At 35.2% G+C, this 21,332-nt stretch overlaps 2 protein-coding genes across 6 annotated transcripts; both read left to right on the top strand.

The window, feature by feature from the left end:
* Nucleotides 1-3,158: 3,158 nt before the first annotated feature.
* DGAT2 (diacylglycerol acyltransferase family) lies at nucleotides 3,159-6,144 on the top strand. Its single transcript, XM_088119220.1, has 9 exons — nucleotides 3,159-3,545; nucleotides 3,630-3,704; nucleotides 3,776-3,861; nucleotides 3,940-4,046; nucleotides 4,123-4,278; nucleotides 4,882-4,968; nucleotides 5,099-5,196; nucleotides 5,606-5,693; nucleotides 5,943-6,144. Exons 1-9 carry the CDS (start codon nucleotides 3,379-3,381, stop codon nucleotides 6,042-6,044), a joined length of 966 nt encoding a protein of 321 aa, XP_087975346.1. The 5' UTR covers nucleotides 3,159-3,378; the 3' UTR covers nucleotides 6,045-6,144.
* A 2,554-nt stretch (nucleotides 6,145-8,698) lies between these two features.
* On the top strand, nucleotides 8,699-21,267 carry LOC111024799 (AT-rich interactive domain-containing protein 3). Of its 5 annotated transcripts, none has more exons than XM_088118606.1 (13): nucleotides 8,699-8,874; nucleotides 9,249-10,032; nucleotides 10,129-10,168; nucleotides 10,716-10,768; nucleotides 11,150-11,195; nucleotides 11,686-11,778; nucleotides 19,379-19,465; nucleotides 19,592-19,643; nucleotides 19,723-19,798; nucleotides 20,009-20,075; nucleotides 20,166-20,216; nucleotides 20,526-20,639; nucleotides 20,953-21,267. In XM_088118606.1, exons 2-13 carry the CDS (start codon nucleotides 9,278-9,280, stop codon nucleotides 21,052-21,054), a joined length of 1,536 nt encoding a protein of 511 aa, XP_087974732.1. In that variant the 5' UTR covers nucleotides 8,699-8,874; nucleotides 9,249-9,277; the 3' UTR covers nucleotides 21,055-21,267. The 5 variants fall into 5 exon arrangements, 3 of the variants coding, with proteins under 3 accessions (XP_087974732.1, XP_087974731.1, XP_022158266.2); XM_088118605.1 differs by having other exon boundaries at nucleotides 8,703-8,874; nucleotides 19,379-19,486; XM_022302574.2 differs by having other exon boundaries at nucleotides 8,707-8,874; nucleotides 19,379-19,486; nucleotides 20,547-20,639.
* Nucleotides 21,268-21,332: the final 65 nt, after the last annotated feature.

Genomic DNA, 21,332 nt, shown 5'->3' with positions numbered 1-21,332 from the left:
TCTTGGAGACAAAACATAGATCTTTCCTCCCACTGCAATAACATCTCCCAGATGCAAGAGACACAGTCACGTTCTCCCACTCAAACTAAGTGGCAATATCTGAATCTTCCTTCTACGTTCTCAAACACTGATTCTTGAAGAAAGAACTTCCCACTGATGACTTGACAACTCAATTCAAGCATGTTGGCAGAATTGAAACTTCATTCTTTACCTCAGTACCTACTGGGTTCATCTTCTCTGATGCAACTGTTCGTTGACGCGACTTTATCAATTCACCCATTCGTCTGACAACTGGGGATAATCCCTGACAGCCTAAAGAACCCGTTCTCATTCTTTGACTTCCCAATTGTTGTTCCTGAATTGATGGCAGATCCTCCTGATCTGTTCTGGTTGTCTTTGTTGTTAGTTTAGTCTTACTTCTTTGGACATCATCTGCAACTTACAACCGTTGTTTCAATGGTCCTTTAGCAACACTCAATTGCGACGTGTGAACTATAGTCTTCTATGGCCAACTGCCACCAACTTGGATCCTTTGGTGAGCTTCCACTGGTTCCCATCAAACTTACTTTAATAACCATCATTGTCCAACTTACCTGTAGAGATAAGGTTCATTATGATATTAGGTACATACCTGACATCTCGCAGTAATAACTCAGTCCCTCTATCGGTCTTCAATCGTATATTTCCAGTCCCTTTAGTCTTGGAAAGTCTTCCATTCCCCATCCTCACGTGGTCGTGATTACCTCTTCTGGATGATGTGAATAATCTTCTATTTGAAGATATGTGTATTGAAGTTGCTCTGTCTATTACCCACTCTGATGACTGGTTTCCTGTTTCCGTGTTGCTTTCAACATAAACGAGGCAATTGTCTACAATTGCGTTTGACTCTACCATATACGTTTTCAGATCCTCTTTTAATATTTTACAGTTTTTGTTGATGTGGCCCTTTCTGTGGCACTGAAAACATCTAGCATCTCTCTTCTAATCCCTCATACTATGCTTCTGTTGCCTGTCATCAGACACAACCTTCTCTTCACCTTTTTCGACAGCCAATGCTGAGTCGGAAGTAGATTCTTTTCCACTCTCCTTTCTGCGAATTTCTTCAACAATTGCCGCATCACAAATTTCTGAAAATTTCAAAGATTTGTCTCCTGACGAATTGGACACTGTTGTCTTCATCATTTTCCAACTTTTAGGTAAAATATGTTAGCAACAAAATAGCATTCACTTCATCACTAAAAGTAATCTTAACTGATGTCAATTGATTGATTAATTTTGTGACCTCATTTATGTGGGAATTGACAGAAGTATTCTCTTCCATTTGAATGTTAAAGAATCTTCTTACGAGATATACATTATTATTAGTTGAGGGTTTCTCGTACCTATTCTCCAGTGCTTTCATCAGATCTATTGCTGTTGTTTCGTTTGCTAGGAGACTTGCCACATTCATCGACAAACACAATCTGATAAAGGCAACTACCAGTTCATTCGTCTCTACCCAATCTTCATCTTTCATCCCCGTTGGGTGTTCCTTTAAAGCTTTATTCAACTTCTTGCAGGTCAAGTAATTCTTAATCTGCATCTTCCAATATCTGAAATTGGCCCCATTGAACTTCATGATTCCTTCAAAACCTGACTTCTCTGTTGATCTCATGATCTCTGAACCAAACACTCTAATACCAATTGTTGGAAAAAAATATAAATTGATCGATCCTCCTGTAAGTTCTTCAAACATAAACTATTTAATTTTTCACTTCCACATGCTAAAAGCAGATAAGTAAGTAACAATAACAAAGAAATAAGAGATAGGGATAGAAAAGCTTAACACCCACAGAGATTATATTGGTTCACCCCTATCTTGGGACTACGTCCAATCTTCTACGAAAAAGTAGGTTTAACTATAGTTGGGAATATTACAATGGAGATCTCACTGAAGATATTACTATCTTGCTTCTAAGTATCTAACAATGGCTACCTAGGATTACACAATTGAAAATATCCACACTAAACCCACGAGATACAAACTCCTTTTTTCACCTGCTCACAACCACTCAAGTCTCTTTTATTTGGATTCTGTACGAATGAAACTTTAACAAAATAGTTCTATTTATAAGAAGTCAAATATCCAAATCCTTATAAGAAAACAATATTGTAATCCTTATAAGACAATAATATCCTACTCTTTGTAGGAATTGGTAGTAGTGTTGAAAATTTTTTTTCTCGTAGACACGGGTCATTTGTTTTTGCTCCATTATCCCAACAAAATCTATGAGCAGAGAAATTGAGATTGCTACCATGAGGAGATAAAAAAACGAGATCGCAAGCTACAGCGACAAAAGATGGAAAACGAGATCGCCAGTTATATTGACGAAGAGAGAGAAATCGATGAGAGATGGAGATGAGATGGCCGTGCGGTATGGAGATGGAGCGATAGGGAGTGGAGAAACAGGGAGGGAAAAAAAGTATAACGATCTAAAAAAGAGATGAAAAAAGTACTTTCCTCGTTACATCTTCAAAACCAAAAGTTGCTCAAATGAGGAGGAGAATGAGAGAGAACAATGAAGATGGTGAAGGAAAAGAAAAATCTACCGGTCGAGAGTTTGGAGGGAGAACGAGGAGGCTGTGTTTCCGCCAAGTTTCTGCTCACCTGACACTACCAATATCAAGTAAAAAAAAAACTTATTTGGAAAAAAACTAAATAAAAAAAAAAGAATAATGTCATTTCATAGACATTTCGAAAATAACATTTAAACAAATCGTTAATATTTTAGATTGAGATTTGACGTGATAATTAATATGGAAGCTTCCTTCACATTTCTTTCACTTAATTTTGTATTTTTTCTCTCTTGTCAAGTACTCAATTTTACTTTCATTCCGGTTCAAAATGGCAAGTATTCTATATTTTACCTATTTTCGATCTTTAACATACCAAGTTTTTACGTTAATTGTTACATCATTTTAAAATTTGTCACGTAAATTTTTTTTCGAAATATTTGTAAAACATACTAAAAATATATTTTTGAAATATTTATAAATTATCAAGGATAAGGTTGAAAGAATAATAGCATTTTTTAAACCAATGAGAAAAGTTAAAAAGTTAGAGAGAGAATTCTGTAATTACATTTCATTTACCTCCACATCTAGGTCATTTGCTCAAAAAATAAAAAGCTGCAGTTTGCCAAAAAAAAAAAAAAAAAGGTGCGACGTGACTTGCGCTCAAGCTTCCACGATTGCTTCCTTCCCCGGTCGAGTCCAACGAAATCGAAAATCAGAGTGCGAGAGTCGTGTTCTTCTGTCCTCTTTCTGGATCTGTTGTCTATTACTGGAGAAGGAGCAGGAGGTGGAGGAGACGGAGTGGTTCTCCAATCCTCGAGTGGGATGGTGCCGTCGGTCACAGTTTTCAAGGGAGATGGGTCGCCCACCAAATGCCGGATGATGCACTTGCACGTAATCGCAGCCTTGTGTATTTGGCTCGGCGCCATTCATCTCAATTTTGCTCTAGGCCTCATCTCCCTCTTCTACCTCTCCCTCCCCAAAGCCCTCTCGTCAGTTTTGCTTCTCTCTTTCCCTTTTCTTTCCCCTTTTTGCCGCGTCTTTCCTTCAACTTTCTTTTTGCCTTTTCCTTTCAGGGTCGGCGCCTTACTTTTCATATTAGTGCTAATTCCTGTCAACGACAAAGCCAAATACGGTCGCTTATTGGCCAGGTCTGTTCTGCTTCTGCTTCCTCCTTTTTTTCTCTTTCATCTCCCCCTCACCATTTGCCCTTCGCTCCCAGGTATATATGTAAAAGCGCTACCGCCTATTTTCCTATTACTCTACATGTCCAAGATATACATGCCTTTGATCCCAATCGTGCTTATGGTTAGTCCTATTTGATTTCCATTTTCTTATGTTTCATTTTTAACCTTTCATCAAGTGGATTTTTGTTCCATCATGTAGTTCTTGGTTATGAGCCACATTCGGTTTTACCTATTGGTGTTGTTGCATTGAGCGACCTTACTGGTTTCATGCCTCTCCAAAAAATAAAAGTCCTTGCTAGTTCCGCTGTAAGACTTCTGCCTCTTTATTATAGGCATTTACTGGTGTCCTCTGTAACCTTTCTATGGTGTGATTATTGACCAGGTGTTTTATACACCGTTTTTGAGGCACATATGGACATGGATGGGTCTAACGCCAGCAACAAAGAAAAATTTCATCTCCCTCTTGGCAGCTGGCTATAGTTGTATCATTGTGCCTGGTGGAGTACAAGAGACATTTCATATGGAGCATAATTCGGAGGTCATTCTCCATCTCTTATATACCTACAAATTTCATTTGATTTGTTTTTCGCTCGTTACTAGAACTAGAAGGTTACTTCTTCTGCACTTGCATACTGGAGGTATGATAGATTAAATTTTAGTTCCTTCCAGTCCGTTGATTTTGAACTTGGATTTTCTCTCTTTTACTTCTCCATCCTCCTATTTACTAGTATCGGAAGTCCTCCTTGAGGCATTCGGTAGTTACTTCCTTTGTCATTAATGCCTGCTGAGTTTCATTTTATAATCTGTTTGCTTTAGCGTGCCAATTGATGTTTATCTTTATCTTTCGGTTGTTTATGCTAAGCCAGATAGGTGGTTTAGTATGGCCTCGACATTTAGACATTTTAACATAGGAGGCGATGATCGATAGCTTATCTTTCTTTGCGACTCTTTGCTGAAATGTTTCTTACAACATGTAATTCGTGGAACTTATTGAGTTCTAAGACCTAAAATGAGCAATATTATCAAGATCTCTTTCTTAAGTTCAGTTGTCATTCAGAACTGATAATTTGGTTTGCAATCTTATTTCTCATTCCTCAAGAAGCCTTGCGGGATTGACAACTCCAAAAGTTTCACTTTGTAGACTGTCTTCCTCAAGACAAGACGAGGATTTGTTCGCTTAGCGATGGAGATGGGCACACCCCTGGTCCCAGTTTTCTGCTTTGGTCAGGTATTATTTTTAACATCCTTAGTGTTATCCAGTCTCTTTGATTTTAGTGTACTACTACTACATCCTCGTTCTGTGTTTTAATTTGTATTTTAGAAATTATTTTTAACCAGTTTTCTCCAAATTTATGTAGTCGAGCGTCTATCATTGGTGGAAGCCTGGTGGGAAGTTGTTCCTCCAATTTTCTAGAGCGATCAAGTTCACTCCAATTGTCTTCTGGGGAGTTTTCGGGTATGTGTATGTTTTCTCACGAGTCTTCACAAATGTCATGTCTCTTCTCTTCCTCACCATGCACGTTTTTGTCTAAACAAAATTCAATCTTACTAAAGACAGAGAAAGAAAAAAAAGGTACATCTTACAGTAGGGGAACCTGTCCCCGATCAGGGAGTCCCCGCTCCGTTGCCATCCTTAATCTTACTAAATGGTTGGATAACAGCATTGTTTTAAATTTTGTCTTCATTAATGTTCATGGGCTATTTTAAGCATTAACATTTGATAAGAATGTCGGGTTCTTAACTCAAGAATTTAAGTTGATCGGTTTAATTACTTGCCCATTTTGTAGTGAACTATAAATGATAAGATAATCTATTTAATCATGATTGCACTGTGGCGATGTGGTTGAATATTGTGGTGGTTTCAGATCTCCCCTTCCCTTTAGGCGGCGGATGCATGTGGTGGTGGGGAGACCCATTGAGGTGAAGAAAAATCCAAACCCAACGAGTGATGAGGTATGCGTCTGCTTCATTCCATTGGTATATACCTGAGAAATATGTGTGTCTATTTAAGGAGAAACAAAATTTTCATTGATAATATGAAAAGGAAGAGAAAAGTTCATACAGAATATTGACAACAAAGAAGTGTTCTTTTTTCCATCTTTTGATTACTAAACTCCAGCCTCCTAATCGGGTTAGGTGGGTGCGGATTAAGAAAGGGGACAAAACTAAGTCCCATATTTGGTTGTGTTTATGGTTTTTCAGGTTCTTGATGTACACGGTCAGTTTGTTGAAGCACTCCAGGATATATTTGAAAGGTACAAAGCACAGCTTGGCTATGATAATCTGCAGCTGAAAGTTCTTTGATTAACATGTTAATTGGCTCCAGCGTTTAATCCTCTGCTCACTTTTTGTATTCAAGATCTGCAGCAATTAAAAAAAATGCCCTTCATTCTCTTTTATTTTATATTTGGTTTATATAGTTGTAGAAGTTTAAAAAGATTGTAAAACTATTAAAATTTCAAAAAATTTTGAAATTCTATTACTTATTAAACATCAAGTCATGTACTAAAAAAAACATCAAGTCATAAATTATCTAATTAATTTTTAGAAATAAATTATATTAAATATTCTTGTGATTCATCAATTTAATCAACTTATTTAAATTATTAATTTTAAGTATTTTTATAATTTTACTTTTAAAAACTATTTAACGATTAAATTCTTGTGGCGTGTGGGAATATGAAAGAGTTTAATTAAAAAAATGTGGAATTATTTTTTTATTAAAAATCCTATTTACGGTATTTGTGTGAGGACGTGAAAGAGTTTAATTAAAGAAAAAATAAGTGTGAAAGGTTTATTTATATAATTATATAAGAGTGAAAGAAGTTTAAATTACTGACGCACACTATGACAGTTTTTTTTTTAATGCTAAGGAAAATTTAGGTATTATATTAAAAGTTAAGGTTAATATCATAAAAATTTAAAAAAAATTCAAAATTGTACTCTCATGGAAACTACTTTATTGATCTTTTTTATAGGAATTAGACCAGAAGGATAAGCATACAAAAAAAACTTAATTGACTTAAATCTTAATAATTTATAGATTTCTCAAAATAGAGGCTTGGGTCCATGTTAAAAATTACCAAACTACTCATATTCATATACTTTTAATAAAAAATACTAAACCATAAGCCTTAAATTTAAATCCTATACCTATTAGAGAGAATTTCTATTTTTAACAAAGAAATAAGACCCCAAACTCTAAATCTTAAACCTTAAACTATAAAAGATTCATTTTAAAATATGATAATAAATGTATAATGATATTCATTGAGGCAATTTGTGAATAAAAAGAATCATAGAAAGCTAGATTTATAAATATTAGAAAAAAAAAACATTTGTGAAATATCATGTGGAATAAGATTTACTATAAAATTTTTGTATTAAATAAATATAAATTGTCAAATCGAACATAGTTCAGCATATACCAATAGAGAAATTTGAGAGAGGAATTTATTCGATCATAGTTTTTTTTTTTTAAGTACAATTCGATCCTAGTTAAAAGCATCAACCATCATGTGGATAGTTACACCAATCTTTTTTTCTTTTTTCTTTTTTTTTTAACTTTAGTTTTTATTAGATTGAAATATTAACTTTAATAATTGTGAAAATTAATATCCCTTAAAAATATTAAATTTTCATTTAAAATCAAGTGGTATAAATAACTAAATTCAGTCAGAAAGATAACCAAGCATGATTTCATAAACGAGTAGGTAAAAAATAACCAAACAAAACACCAATTTACTTGAAATTAATTTAGAAAACAATATGCTATATAGTTCACTGACACTTAATATCGTGCATGGTTAGATCTAGTTGAACTCAGTTAAAAAAATAAAACAAAAAATGAAAATAATATCTAGAATAAATTCAAAAAATAAAATAATATATTCTAGAAGTCAAATATTTGAATTACATCCCACATGGTTAAAAAATAAATTATTTTAAAATTTTAATTCAGGAATTAATTTCAGCATTCTTCTCTAGAACTGTCGATTTTAATTTTAAACATTATCAAATTAAATCTTATACTTGAATGAGTAGTTAAATTAAATATCATCGATTAGTTATAAAGAAAAATTAAGTTTTGTGGCTATTTACGTGCATTATTGAATTGGAAAAGGAAAAGAAAAAAACATTCTTATAAGTTATTTGAACTATACTATTTTTTATGTAATGCTTATTTTAGTTTTTTTTTTTTTAACAACTGAGTTTTTAAGTATTATCCTAGTTTGGACATTTTCACTTAATTTGAAATTTTATGTAATCTATTCAATTTTTTTTACAAGTATAATAAGGTTGGGATTCAAACCCGTAACTTCTTGGCGAGAAACAAGTGTCAATTACTATTGAACTAACTTCATATTGACATGCATTCTATTAAATTAATCAAGATTAATCTCACAATTTAATTTTAATTAAATTAAAGAGTTATTTAGTTTACCCCTATTCAAGTTTATAGTTAAATTTAATGAGTATAAAAAGGTTTGATTTTTTAAGATATTACTAAAATTAAAACTAGTTTTTAAAATATTCTAAACCCAAACTAATTTTAAAAACAATGTTTTTATAAATTTTCTGTCAATTTGTCCTCTCTTAAAAATACAACTCCATAAATATTTGGGTAAAAAAAAAATCTCCATATATATTATCTCTGGATGAGAAGATAAATAGTTCGCAATTTAAAACAGAATTATTTATAAATTTAGTTGGTAGTTTAGAATATTAATTACAGTTTTTATTTCTAATAATATTAGAAAATAACTGACAAAGTGGACATAGATAGATAATTGATATATATATTTACAACTCTAATGAAAATGAAAAATTGCCACCATTTTTTATAAATATTTTAAAATAAAAATTGATATTCGGTGTATTTGCATTTTGCAAGCGTCCCAACCCAAATAAAAAGCCCATCGATGTTGAACCAGTTTTGGAGGTCCAAGTCCTGAATTCTAAATTTTGATGGCGATCGTTAGAGAAAAGTAGAAATAGACAAACGTCGGATTTGAAGTTCAAAACCAAACGTCGCACGATCCTGGCACCGAAGAGGAACGGTAACAAATAGGCGATTCTTAGGGTTTCTTTTTGGCCTGCATCTGCAATCTGCATGTTGTTTCTTGTTTTCCAGGTATGAATTTCGAAGCTTGCCGCTCCATCTGATCTTCTTCCCCAACCCCCTCGGGCCTCTAAATGCATATGAAACCGTAACTTTTGTCTTGATGATTTACGCATTTCTATTCCCTTTTCACTTCATTTGCTCTTCCTTTCTCGTTGTCGTTGGGAGGGGAAAAGAATGGAGAATCGCCTCTTATGGTTAGGTTTTCCAGGAAATAATAAGACGAGTGTGATGTGATGGCTTCATCGTTTTGAATAGGAAGTTACCTCCCATTTGGGTTTTCATTTTAAAGGATTTCTGGGTTGGGTTTTTATTTTCCTTTAATATAGCATTCTTTCCTTCTTTAATTAACTGTCCTCTCAAAACCTAAATTTAATTTTGATTAGTTGTAGAATTTTTTCCTTTCGAACCGGAGATGTGTGATGCGAAGGGGAACGAGGAACCTACGGAAGATGTTCCAGTTGCTTTAAGTGAAGGCAACCAAGTTAATTCAAAAGATGAGCTTCATGATTCTCTCTCTGTGCCAGCTGAGGCAACTACCAAGTCTTGTGAAAATAAGATTGATTCACCTAAGACTCATGTACCTGAAGTTGTGCCTCCTGAGGATAATTTAGATATACCTCCAATTACTCAGCAACCGAATCAAGAATCGGCAACTTCACCTCCCCTGGATCATGACCAAGAGTTGGATAAGCCTGATGCTGAACCTGCCTCTGATGTCAAGACCGGGCCTGATGAGTTGCTGCCAAGGGAGGTGGGTCTAGATGCTGCTACCTCTAACACTCACCTGGAAACGATTCAATCCTCCATGGATGCCAAATATGAGGCCATTGAGATGCCTGAAATTAAAACCGGTTCTCTAGATGACACTTCAACTGCAAGTCATGAAGAACCTGTAACTCCTCATCCATTGTCATCTGGTGTTAAAGCTGAAATGGAGAATGCCATAGAATTGAAGGTCAATGAAGATAGTGTTACTACACCTCATAACGGGCATTCAAATGTGAACCACTCGTTTCTTTTGGATGAAAATCATATTGCTGAAGGTAGCGAATCAGGAACAGAAGAAGAGCAATCTGCTTTCATGAAGGAGCTTGAGAATTTCTTCAGAGAAAGAAGCCTGGAATTCAAACCTCCCAAGTTTTATGGAGAGGGTCTGAATTGCCTCAAGTAATTTTTTGTTCTTCAATACTGTAGCATGATTTATGTCATTCAATGAGAATTAAAATTTTTAGCTTATACATTTTTTTAACCTTTTACCATAAGGTTATGGAGGGCCGTGACTAGATTGGGTGGCTATGACAAGGTACGTTCTGTTGTTTTTTTCTACAATATCTACTGTGTTTCTTGTCTGATGTATACGTCTCCCATGAAAGATAACCTGAAGTTGAAACATCGTTTCTTGCTTCATTAACAATGTGTTTTAATTCATAAGTGATTTTCTATCATTTGAACGCTACTATCAATTCTTCTGTAAGATAGTTCCAATACTGTTATGTTTATGGACAGAAATCAGCCTCTTAGGGAATGAGAGGCTGTTTAATAATAATATTGTGTTCTAGATGACTGACTACACTGGTCTTATGAAACCTGTAATGTGCCAACTTCAATGGTTGAGAATATGTAATTTATAAGTACAGCATTCTGTAAGTGTTGTAATGGCCCCTCTCTGACAACCTTAGACCTAGGTAGTTGAGGGAGAAGACTAAGGATGTTATGGTTTATTATTTGTGTTTTTATTCTGTTTTCTTCTCATGATATTTCTTTGTTGTGTTTGATTGTATAATTTTGAGCCTTTGCAATCTTTTTTTTGACGCATCCATAACTATTAACTGGAGTTCTTTTTTGAACAGGTGACTTCATGCAAGTTGTGGCGGCAAGTGGGAGAGTCTTTCAAGCCCCCAAAGTATGGAAACAATTTAAGAACTACTCACGATGCATAATCTTCTGGATGACATTGTGGGAAACAAGTTGCTGCTCTTGCCAATTAACATTATTTTGAATTGTTTATTTGGTTTATGTTCGTTCACTATTTTTCTTTCTCGAATTCAAGAGTAAAAGCAGAAATAGTGTCTGAAATCATAATGCCTAACCTTGGGCTCATTTACTTCTATACTAAATCGTTTTAGATGAACTCTTCAAATTGTTTACCACTTATCATTTATGAAATGAATGATTTCATCGTAATGCCCCCATTTTGGAAGAATTCTTGGACCTTTTATATTTGCCTTATCCCCCAGCCTGGATATTCCAAGCTTTTTAATTCACATTTGTTTTTGTTTTGCAGGACATGTACGACAGTATCATGGACGTTTCGAGGATTTTATGAGAAGGTGATACTGGAAAGATGTTTTCTTTGAATATTTCTGTATTATCACTGAAATATTTGTATCTATATTCTAAATGTGAAGCTAATCACATTAGTTCTGCGGAAAAGCCGTTCTTTTGAATTGATAGCTAATGCAATAGGATTGCAGAAATTAAGACTACTTTGGGGTCAGTTAATGTGCATTTTGGTGGGTCTGGTCTTAAGGTCTGTAATCCATTGTACTCGTATCAAATGGATGAGGTTTTAAATACATGTATTCTTACCTATAGCAAGTATGTTCTTCAACTTATTATCTGATGTAATTATTTTTTAACTTGGGCCACTATATTGATCAGTTTTCATTCATTTTGATGCTTTTTAGTTTTGTAAGTTCTGCATCAAGACGGACTCAAATGTGTCCATCTACTGTTAACAAAAATCAGGAAAAAGAAATCATTTAATTGCTTAGGTTAGAACACAATGCTTTTGGTTGTAACTTTTTGAGTTTTTTTTAGGCTCTTCTTGATTATGAGAGGCATAAAACCCATGGTGGTGAACTCAGTGTACCTATTGCTTCCAACTCAGAACCTATGAGTATTGAAAACCAGGTAATATGAAATTTCAAATTACTCAAGTTGTATTATTTTATCTCATCGTGACAGTGACAGTATTTGTATCTATATTCTAAATGTGAGCTTTGGTATTTTTGCACCTATATTTCTTAGGCAGCTTTGAAGATTTTCTTTTTTTAGTTTATCCATGTTTCTCTTAGCGATACTGTGACTTTTAGGGAAAACAAACCACTATGGTTTTTTTTTGTTTACAAGATGAGGCAAAGCAGAGCAAGAGTTGAAGCTTATGAAACACTTCAACTCATTGAATCCAATGCTATTCAATTATTATTTAATATTATTTTGAAGATACGTATCAACCGGAATTAATACATGCACCATGTTTGTCTTATTGGGATCAGCCTCATGTTCTGTTTGATGCCAGACAAGGCCTTGCTTAAAAGCGTAGAAGGGTTGTAGCTCTAATTGATGTACCATCTACTCAGGGCAATCAAATTGTCTTGAGAAAAGCACCAATCATTTTCGTCCCCTTTCCTTTCTCTATTCGCTATATCTCTTTTTGTAATTCCAAGAGACTAACGATTGAAAAATGGATGGAACGATTGGTAGTGATGTGCTCAGATTGCTCATTCATTGATACGATGTATTTGTAGTTGATACCACTAAATTTGATTTGTACCCATAATCCCATTGCCTATTCAGCCCTGAGAACCAACATTTAGGCATCCAAAGAGAAATGATAGATGATTGTTTTTAGTATTTTAATTTTTACCATAGCTCAAATCCAGTTGATCATTGAATCACTAAGTTCCCTCCTCTATGCTATGAGGATGGTTAAGCCTTAGGTTAGAGCCATCTTAAACCTTAAACTAAGGCGGCCGCAAAACCATGACCAAACCGTAGGATCTTTCAAGACATGGAACACTCTCCTCACCGTATATTTTACGGACAGTTGCAAATATGGCAAAAAAATTTAGTAAAATTAGGAAAATAGCAACCACATTTAGTATTTTCAAATATGTTAGAGTATTTATTAGTATATTTTATATTATTGTATTAGATTCCTATTCCTATTATGTTTAGGAATTAGTAAATTTGATTTGTACCCATAATCCCATTGCCTATTCAGCCCTGAGAACCAACATTTAGGCATCCAAAGAGAAATGATAGATGATTGTTTTTAGTATTTTAATTTTTACCATAGCTCAAATCCAGTTGATCATTGAATCACTAAGTTCCCTCCTCTATGCTATGAGGATGGTTAAGCCTTAGGTTAGAGCCATCTTAAACCTTAAACTAAGGCGGCCGCAAAACCATGACCAAACCGTAGGATCTTTCAAGACATGGAACACTCTCCTCACCGTATATTTTACGGACAGTTGCAAATATGGCAAAAAAATTTAGTAAAATTAGGAAAATAGCAACCACATTTAGTATTTTCAAATATGTTAGAGTATTTATTAGTATATTTTATATTATTGTATTAGATTCCTATTCCTATTATGTTTAGGAATTAGTGTATTATTAATAGGCTATTAGGTTTGTATCAAGGAATAAATTGAATCGAATTCTATTTTGTTATTTTCTCTAAACTTTACATGGTATCAGAGCTCTAGGTTTTCTCTAAATTTTTAAACCTTATTTTTAATCTTAGGGTTTTGTGCTCATTAGGGTTTGTGCCCATTAGGGTTTTGTACCCACTAGGGTTTGAATTTTGGAACACTTTTTTGCAAGTGTTCATTAGTATCCTCACCCGCCGCCGTCGCCGCCATCGCTTGTCGCCACCTCCGCTGTCGCCCGTCATCGACTGTTGCAGTCTTCGTTTGCTGCTGTCGCGATGGGATTTGGGTTCGTCTCTTGCAGGCTTTGTCATCAACCGCTGCACGTCACTGTTAGACGCTGCGCCTCACCGTCAGCCGCTGCTAGTCGCTGCAGGTTAGCGTCGTGGTGTCTTCGTCGCAGGGTGGTGCCTTCGTCAGCCACCGTGTGTGTTGTGTAGGGTGAAACACTTGCTTGGGTCGGTTCGACCTGATTCAACCGATTCGGTTCATTTGGCTCGGCTCAACTGATTTGGTCCACTCGGCTCGATTCAACTGGTTCAGTCCACTTGGCTCGGTTCAACCGGTTTGGTCCCCTTGGTCTAATTCAATTGGTTCGATTCATCTGTCGGTTTGGTTCAATTGATTTGGTTCACTTGGCTTTGTTCAATTGGTTTGGTTCATCTGGTCGGTCACTGGTTCGATTCCCTTTCCTCTTCCAGATTTGGTTTGGTTTGTTTCAGTGCATTCTTTTCTATTTGTGTTCATATCGTTGAAGTTATGACTCAGAAGAAATCAATGGTGACGATTTCTGCAGAAGAGTTCACTAAATTTCAACAGTATCAAGTCATTGATGGCATCATAATCTAATCCAATTTCTGTCCTTGTTGAGTTAGGTAATATCGGTAAATGTCTTCTTTCCTCTGCATCAAAATGGGTCATTGACTCTGGTGCTACAAATCATATGTCAGGTAACCCCAGTTTATTTGCTACCTTTACATCATCTACATCTTTGCTTGATGTTACCATAGCAGATGGCACTTCTCCTGTTCTTGGCTCTGGCACAATTCATCTTTCCAAAACTCTTTCATTGACATCTGTTTTAAATTTGCCACAATTGTCCTTTAATTTGATTTCTGTCAGTAAACTTACTCGTGATCTTAATTGTTGTGTTTTGTTCTTTCCTGGTTATTGCTTATTTCAGAATCTTACAACGAAGAAGACTATTGGTAAAGGGCGTGAATCTGATGGTCTCTACACGTTTGATACACAAATATCTACAACCATCGTTTGTACTCGAGTGCCAACTCCTTTCGAAGAACACTATCGTTTGGGTCATTCATCTCTCTCCGTGTTAAAGAGTCTTCGTCCTCAATTTCGTAGTTTGCCTTCTTTAGACTGTGAGTCATGTCAATTTGCTAAGTTTCATCGTCTCAGTTCGTATCCTAGAGTTAATACACGAGCTACTGCTCTTTTTGAATTAGTCCATTATGATGTTTGGGGTCCTTGTCCTATTGAGTCCTGACAAGTCCAAAAGTGGATTTCGGTATTTTGTTACTTTTATCGATGATTTCTCTCGTGTAACTTGGTTATATTTGATGAAACATCGTTCTGAGTTACTTCCACATTCCGTAACTTTCATGCTGAGATTCGAACTCAATTTGGTGGCTCTCTTAAAGTTCTATAGGGTGATAATGCTAAAGAATATTTCTCTAGTGCTCTTGGCTCCTATTTAAGCGAATACGGTATTCTTCATCAATCTTCTTGAAATAGCGAGGGCCTTAATGTTTCAAATGCATGTTCCAAAATACTTTTGGGCCGATGCTATTTCGACGGCTTGCTTCTTGATTAATCGCATGCCTTCATCAGTTCTTAAGGGTAAGATACCTTATCGTATTCTATGTCCTACGCAACATTTATTTCCTATTAAACCTAAAATATTTGGTTGCACTTGTTTCGTTCGGGATGTTCGACCCCAGCTCACCAAATTGGACCCTAAGTCATTGAAATGCATTTTCCTTGGTTATTCTCGTGTTCAAAAAGGGTATCGATGTTATTGTCATGATCTCAATCGATATCTTGTCTCTCATGATGTTACGTTCTTTGAAGATACTCCTTTTTCATCGTCTTTGAATACCAGTTAGGGGGAGCATTCACAGGAATATGATGACTTTCTTGTCTATTCCATTGTCTCTACTTATACTGACGTGCTTCCTAGAGATACATCTACCTCTGTACCTGATCCTTTTCTCCTACTTAAGTTTATTCTCGACGGCAACCTCGTTCGGTCTCATGTCCTATACCAGCAGCTTCTTCGTCTGTGGATCCAGAAACGAGTGATGATCTTCCTATTGCTCGTAAGTGTACTTATCCTGTTTCTTCTGTTGTCTCATATAACCATTTGTCCTCACCTACTTGTTCATTTATTGCATCCCTTGAGTCTGTATCTGTTCCTAAAACTATTCATGAAGCTTTGTCTCATCCTGGTTGGCGGGCTGCTATGTTGGAGGAGATGACTGCCTTAGATGATAATGGTACTTGGGATTTAGTCTATTCCTATAGGAAAGAAACCTATCGGTTGTAAATGGGTGTTTGCCGTTAAAGTTCATCCTGATGAATCAATCGTCCGCTTGAAAGCTCGTCTTGTTGCTAAAGGATATGTGCATTGATTATTCTTATACTTTTTCTCCAGTTGCTAAATTGGCCTCTGTCAGGTTATTCATTTCCTTGGCATCTACTCATCATTGGCCCTTGCATCAGCTTGATATTAAAAATGCATTCCTCCATGGTGATCTTGCTCAGGGGGAGAATAGAAAGGTATGTCGCCTTCGTAAATCCTTATATTGGTTGAAACAAAGTCCGCGGGCATGGTTTGGAAAATTCAGTCAGGTGATTGAAGACTTTGGAATGAAGAAGAGTAAGTCAGATCATTCTGTTTTTATAAACGATCTGAGTCTGGTGTTATCTTACTTGTATATGTTGATGATATTGTGATCACTGGTAATGATACATCAGGCATCCTATCACTCAAGTCTTTTCTTCATAGTCAATTTCATACTAAAGATTTGGAAATGTTGAAATACTTTTTAGGAATTGAGGTAATAAGGAGCAAGGGTATCATTTTATCACAAAGAAAATACGTACTTGACTTGTTAACTGAAACAGGAAAGTTAGCTGCTAAGTCACGTAGTACTCCAATGATGCCTAATTTACAACTTACAAAAAAAGGGGAGTTGTTGATAGATCCTGAGAAGTATAGGAGATTAGTAGGGGAGTTGAATTACCTTACAAGTTACTAAACTTGACTAGATCCAGTTAGTTTATGAGTTCTCCTACAACTGACCATTGGGCCGCATTGGAGCATATTTTATGTTATTTGAAAGGTGCTCCTGGACGTGGTTTGTTATATAAAGATCATGGTCATCTTAATATTGAATGTTTTTCAGATGTTGATTGGGCAGATTCTAAGGAAGATAGAAGATCAACCTCAGGATATTGTGTATTTGTTGGAGGTAATTTAGTTTCTTGGAAAAGTAAGAAACAAAATGTGGTATCTCGTTCGAGTGCTGAATCAGAATATAGAGCTATGACACAGTGAGTGTGTGAATTAGTATGGATATATCAGCTTCTGATTGAATTGGTATTTGGCATCACCACTCCAATAAAACTTTGGTGTGATAATCAAGCAGCTCTTTATATTGCATCTAATCCAGTATTTCATGAATGAACCAAAAACATTGAAGTCGATTGCCATTATATACGTGAGAAAATACATCAAGGATTGGTGGCTACAGGATATGTGAAGATTGGGGAGCAGTTAGGAGATATCTTCACTAAAGCACTGAATGGAGCGCGGATAGATTATCTCTCTAACAAGTTGGATATGATTAACATATATGCACCAATTTGAGGGGGAGTGTTAGAGTATTTATTAGTATATTTTATATTATTGTATTAGATTCCTATTCCTATTATGTTTAGGAATTAGTGTATTATAAATAGGTTATTAGGTTTGTATCAAGGCATAAATTGAATCGAATTCTATTTTGTTATTCTCCCTAAACTTTACAAAATATAACACTTAAAACAAATGGAGGTTCAATTTTAAAATGACAACTTTACACAAATGATATCTAACTACTAATATGTTTGTAATATATCTAACTACTAATAATATATTTGTAATATATCTAACTACTAATATATGTATTATATCTGACTACTAATATATGTATGTGATATACATCTGATATACTACTGATATAAGTGTTTGATATACATGTCATATGTATGTGATATACATCTGATATACTACTGATATAAGTGTTTGATATACATGTCATATGTATGTGATATACATTTGATATAGTATTGATATAAGTGTCATACAATATATATGTGATATACATCTAATATACTACTATCATGAGTTTCTGATATACTACTGATATGAGTATCTGAAATACTATTAATAGAAGTAAAAATTTTTACTATATTTGAAAATTTAAAAAACAGGTGACATATTTTGAAATACATAAAAGATTTTTGCTATCCATCGCAATTTCCATATTTTTTTAATCTATTGTTCTTATGGTTATTTCATGGTATAAATGTTCCCCCTTTTTCACCATTATAGTTTTGCTTCATTGTCATCCAATTGGAGAGCTTTTTTGTAACCCCCTTAGGTTCTCTCCCTTTTGTAATTTAATTTCATATCATGAATTGTTTCTTCTAAAAAACAAAAACAAAACAAAACAAAAATTAATAGGGAACTCAAATAAAATAATAAGAAAAGAACCGTAATTGTTAGTAGTCAATAAAACAGGAAGAATTCTAAAAACACTAGTAACGCAATTCTAAATGGTAGAAGGATTAAATAAGGCCAGTTTCCTCACTTCTACCCAGCTTCTATTTCTTTCCAACCTAATTTTTAAAAAATTGCCATAAGGAGCAAATTTTCACGGAATTTTTCCTTTGTCATTGGAAGCCAGATCAGACACAACAGAACTTTATCTATCTTATCTATGACAGCTCTGTGGAGGGGCACTAGAGAAATGATAATTCATCGTAATTTAGTTTCTCTATTTAGTTTCTCTAGTTTCTTATTAAAAAAATATTTATCATAAATTATCCCAAAATCTCTTGGGAAAATGTCAAGGGCATGATTTGCTTCCATAAAACATACCATTAAGGAAAATTTTTCATAGAAGAGCCAAGAGACACATGGCGAGCAAAAAGTTCAATTTTCTTTGAAAATTTTAACTTCCGTAGCTTAGGGAGGGCAGCGACAGGTTAAAGATTTAGAGGAGAGTTTCAGATGAAGGTCCAAACTTGAAAATCTCCAGCACCTCAGATGGAGGATCCCTTGTTAGTACACAATTGCCTTCCCCAACTGAATATTCTTGAGAATCTGGGGAAGTTTGGAAGGCAATGAGAAATGGCCTAGCCTGAATTTTGATGGTACCAATGTCAACCATGCCTGCATCCCAATACTTGGGATCAGGGTGTTTGTGATGGGGAACAAACCTTACAAGCCTAATCAAAATGACAAATAAACTTTAAAAACCTTAAAATATGAGAGTTATATAAGTGAACCATACTCTTATTCTGCAGCCTGTTCTAGAATAGGCAAACAGGACATGTTGTAGTACCCTTATTCTGCAGCCTGTTCTAGAATAGGCAAACAGGACATGTTGTAGTACCGTGATTTCTTGAAGTTCAATTTCCTGAGCCTTTTTGTATATCCTTTCTTTCGGATTAGATATTTGTATGTCCTTTTTTTGTTATATGAGTTCTATCAGAGTATTTATAAGAAACAGAACTTGTATTTAATCAAATAGAATATACAAATTAGGAGATGAGATATCCGTAAAGCCAAGGGGATTACAAAATGTGTATGTTAGATCATCTTTTGATTGTAGCCTCTGGTTTAAGAAAGTTTAGGTGTTAATAATGCTGGTGGTGTTATTGATCCTGCATATGCTTGTATTATATTTCTGAGGAAATACATGGGGATGATACTGTACGTGATCAAATTTATTTAGTAACTTTGTTTCTGATTAAACCTAACTCTCTGTTTTGCACACAAATTTCATCAGGGATCAGGTTCAGGTAGAGCACGAAGAGACGCTGCTGCACGTGCAATGCAGGGCTGGCACTCACAGCGTCTTCTGGGAAATGGTGAAGTTAGTGATCCTATTATCAAGGTCCAGTAAATGTTATAGTTTCGTGAATTGATTTCTCTTATGCATTTTCAATTTATTCCATTATATCCTTTTCCAATGGGGGTGCCATTACAATAAATTCTGTAGGATAAGAACTCACTTTCAGTCCAGAAAAGGGAAAAACAACTTAAAAGCATCGGTAAGCTTCTTTTGTGTTCTTTGCAGTATGCATAACTGCAGTTTTGTTCCTTTTTATAAAATCTTGTTTGTTGATGTAGGTCTTCTCAAGCGGAAGAAACCATCTTACATGGAGCATCCCATGAAGTCAGCACGTACAAAATCATCAAAACCACAGTTAGTATCCTTTGTATGTTTATATGTTTATTTTATGCAACTATATACACCTATACATTATACTTGGTAAAGGTGGTGAATTGGTTCATCAAGTTATATGACAATTGGCCAGGCCAATTGAAGTGCCTGCATGATGCAAGAAAGCATAGAAGGAACGACAGAAAGGTGCTTACCATTTTCCGCTAACTTATTTTTGATGTTTGTGGCTAGGTTGGATGTGGCAGTTGTTGACATTGGACAACCAGCTGATTGGGTCAAGGTCAATGTGCAGAAAACTGTAAGTTGTGGAGCATGTTTGAATTTAAAATACATTGAATATGTTCAATGATAGTAGGGAACTTATAGAGTAAGTTCATTCTTGTGGCAGAAAGATTGTTATGAAGTCTATGCATTAGTTCCCGGACTACTTCGTGAGGAGGTACATCATTTCCGTTTTCAGTATTTGCAATGTTTATGGTTCTTACGTTGAATCTGGTTTGTTCATCTTTTCCAAAAACTTTATTTTAGAAGCTCAATTGACAATGCAATTGCTTTGAAATTTCTGATTTCTTTCAATGGCGATTAGATAAGCATTTTCCATCTGTCAGCTGCTAACAATCTTTAGCTTCTGAGTGTCTTGGGTTACGAGTTCTGAAGGCACCTATAATTGTTTGACTTTTTTGTTTGGTTCACAACCAGTATACATGTCACATAGAGACCACGCAGAAGAGTTTAAATATTCCCTCAGTTCTTGTTTCTGTTTCTACAGGTGCGTGTTCAGTCTGATCCAGCAGGACGCTTGGTTATTAGTGGTGAACCTGAACATCCTTATAATCCATGGGGTGTCACACCCTTCAAAAAGGTCCTTACCCCCCTTAACTTGAATAGAACACAACACATTCAACCAATTCTATTTACGTTTTACCTTCAATATTTGTGTATTATCATTGAAACTTATCTTTCCCCAGCTCAGACAGCTGGGTCTTTCGAGTCAACCAAACTTGTCGGTGAATGTTTTTCTTTTTTCAAATCCATTTCCCCCAGATTTTCCCACCCCCACTTCAGATTCTTCGTCTGGAAAAAGGGATAAGGATAAGGAAAGAAAAAAAAAAAAGATGAGATCAATTTTATTGGTTGATATAAAATAATTGTGAATGCATGTTTTCTGGTACCAGGTGGTCAGCCTACCTTCAAGAATTGACCCACACCAGACGTCTGCCGTTGTCACATTACATGGACAGTTGTTTGTTCGTGTTCCATTTGAACAGTTGGAATGATGGTGTTAAGCTGGATGTTTAAACCAAGCTTGTAGTTTGATATATTAGTCGTCCTATAATGTTCATACAGTTCGATAATAGCAAAACTGTTTAGGAACCATGATTTTGTTCTGTAAGATATTTGGTAGTGGTTAGCTGGCATCTAACAGGCTATTACTGTATCTTGTACCTAAGGCGCCCCCTCTAATCTAAGGTAGAAAGTTTACAAGCTGATACATTTGGTTATTTTCCCTTTACAGCGAAGCTTACAAGAGTAAGGGTACTGTTCGTTGCATTTG

The sequence above is a fragment of the Momordica charantia genome (assembly GCF_013281855.1).
Source record: "Momordica charantia cultivar OHB3-1 chromosome 10 unlocalized genomic scaffold, Mcharantia_2.0 BLBB01000010.1, whole genome shotgun sequence".
Taxonomy (NCBI): domain Eukaryota; kingdom Viridiplantae; phylum Streptophyta; class Magnoliopsida; order Cucurbitales; family Cucurbitaceae; genus Momordica; species Momordica charantia.
The sequence above is the reverse complement of the archived record's forward strand: the minus strand, read 5'-3'. Positions and strand labels throughout refer to the sequence as shown.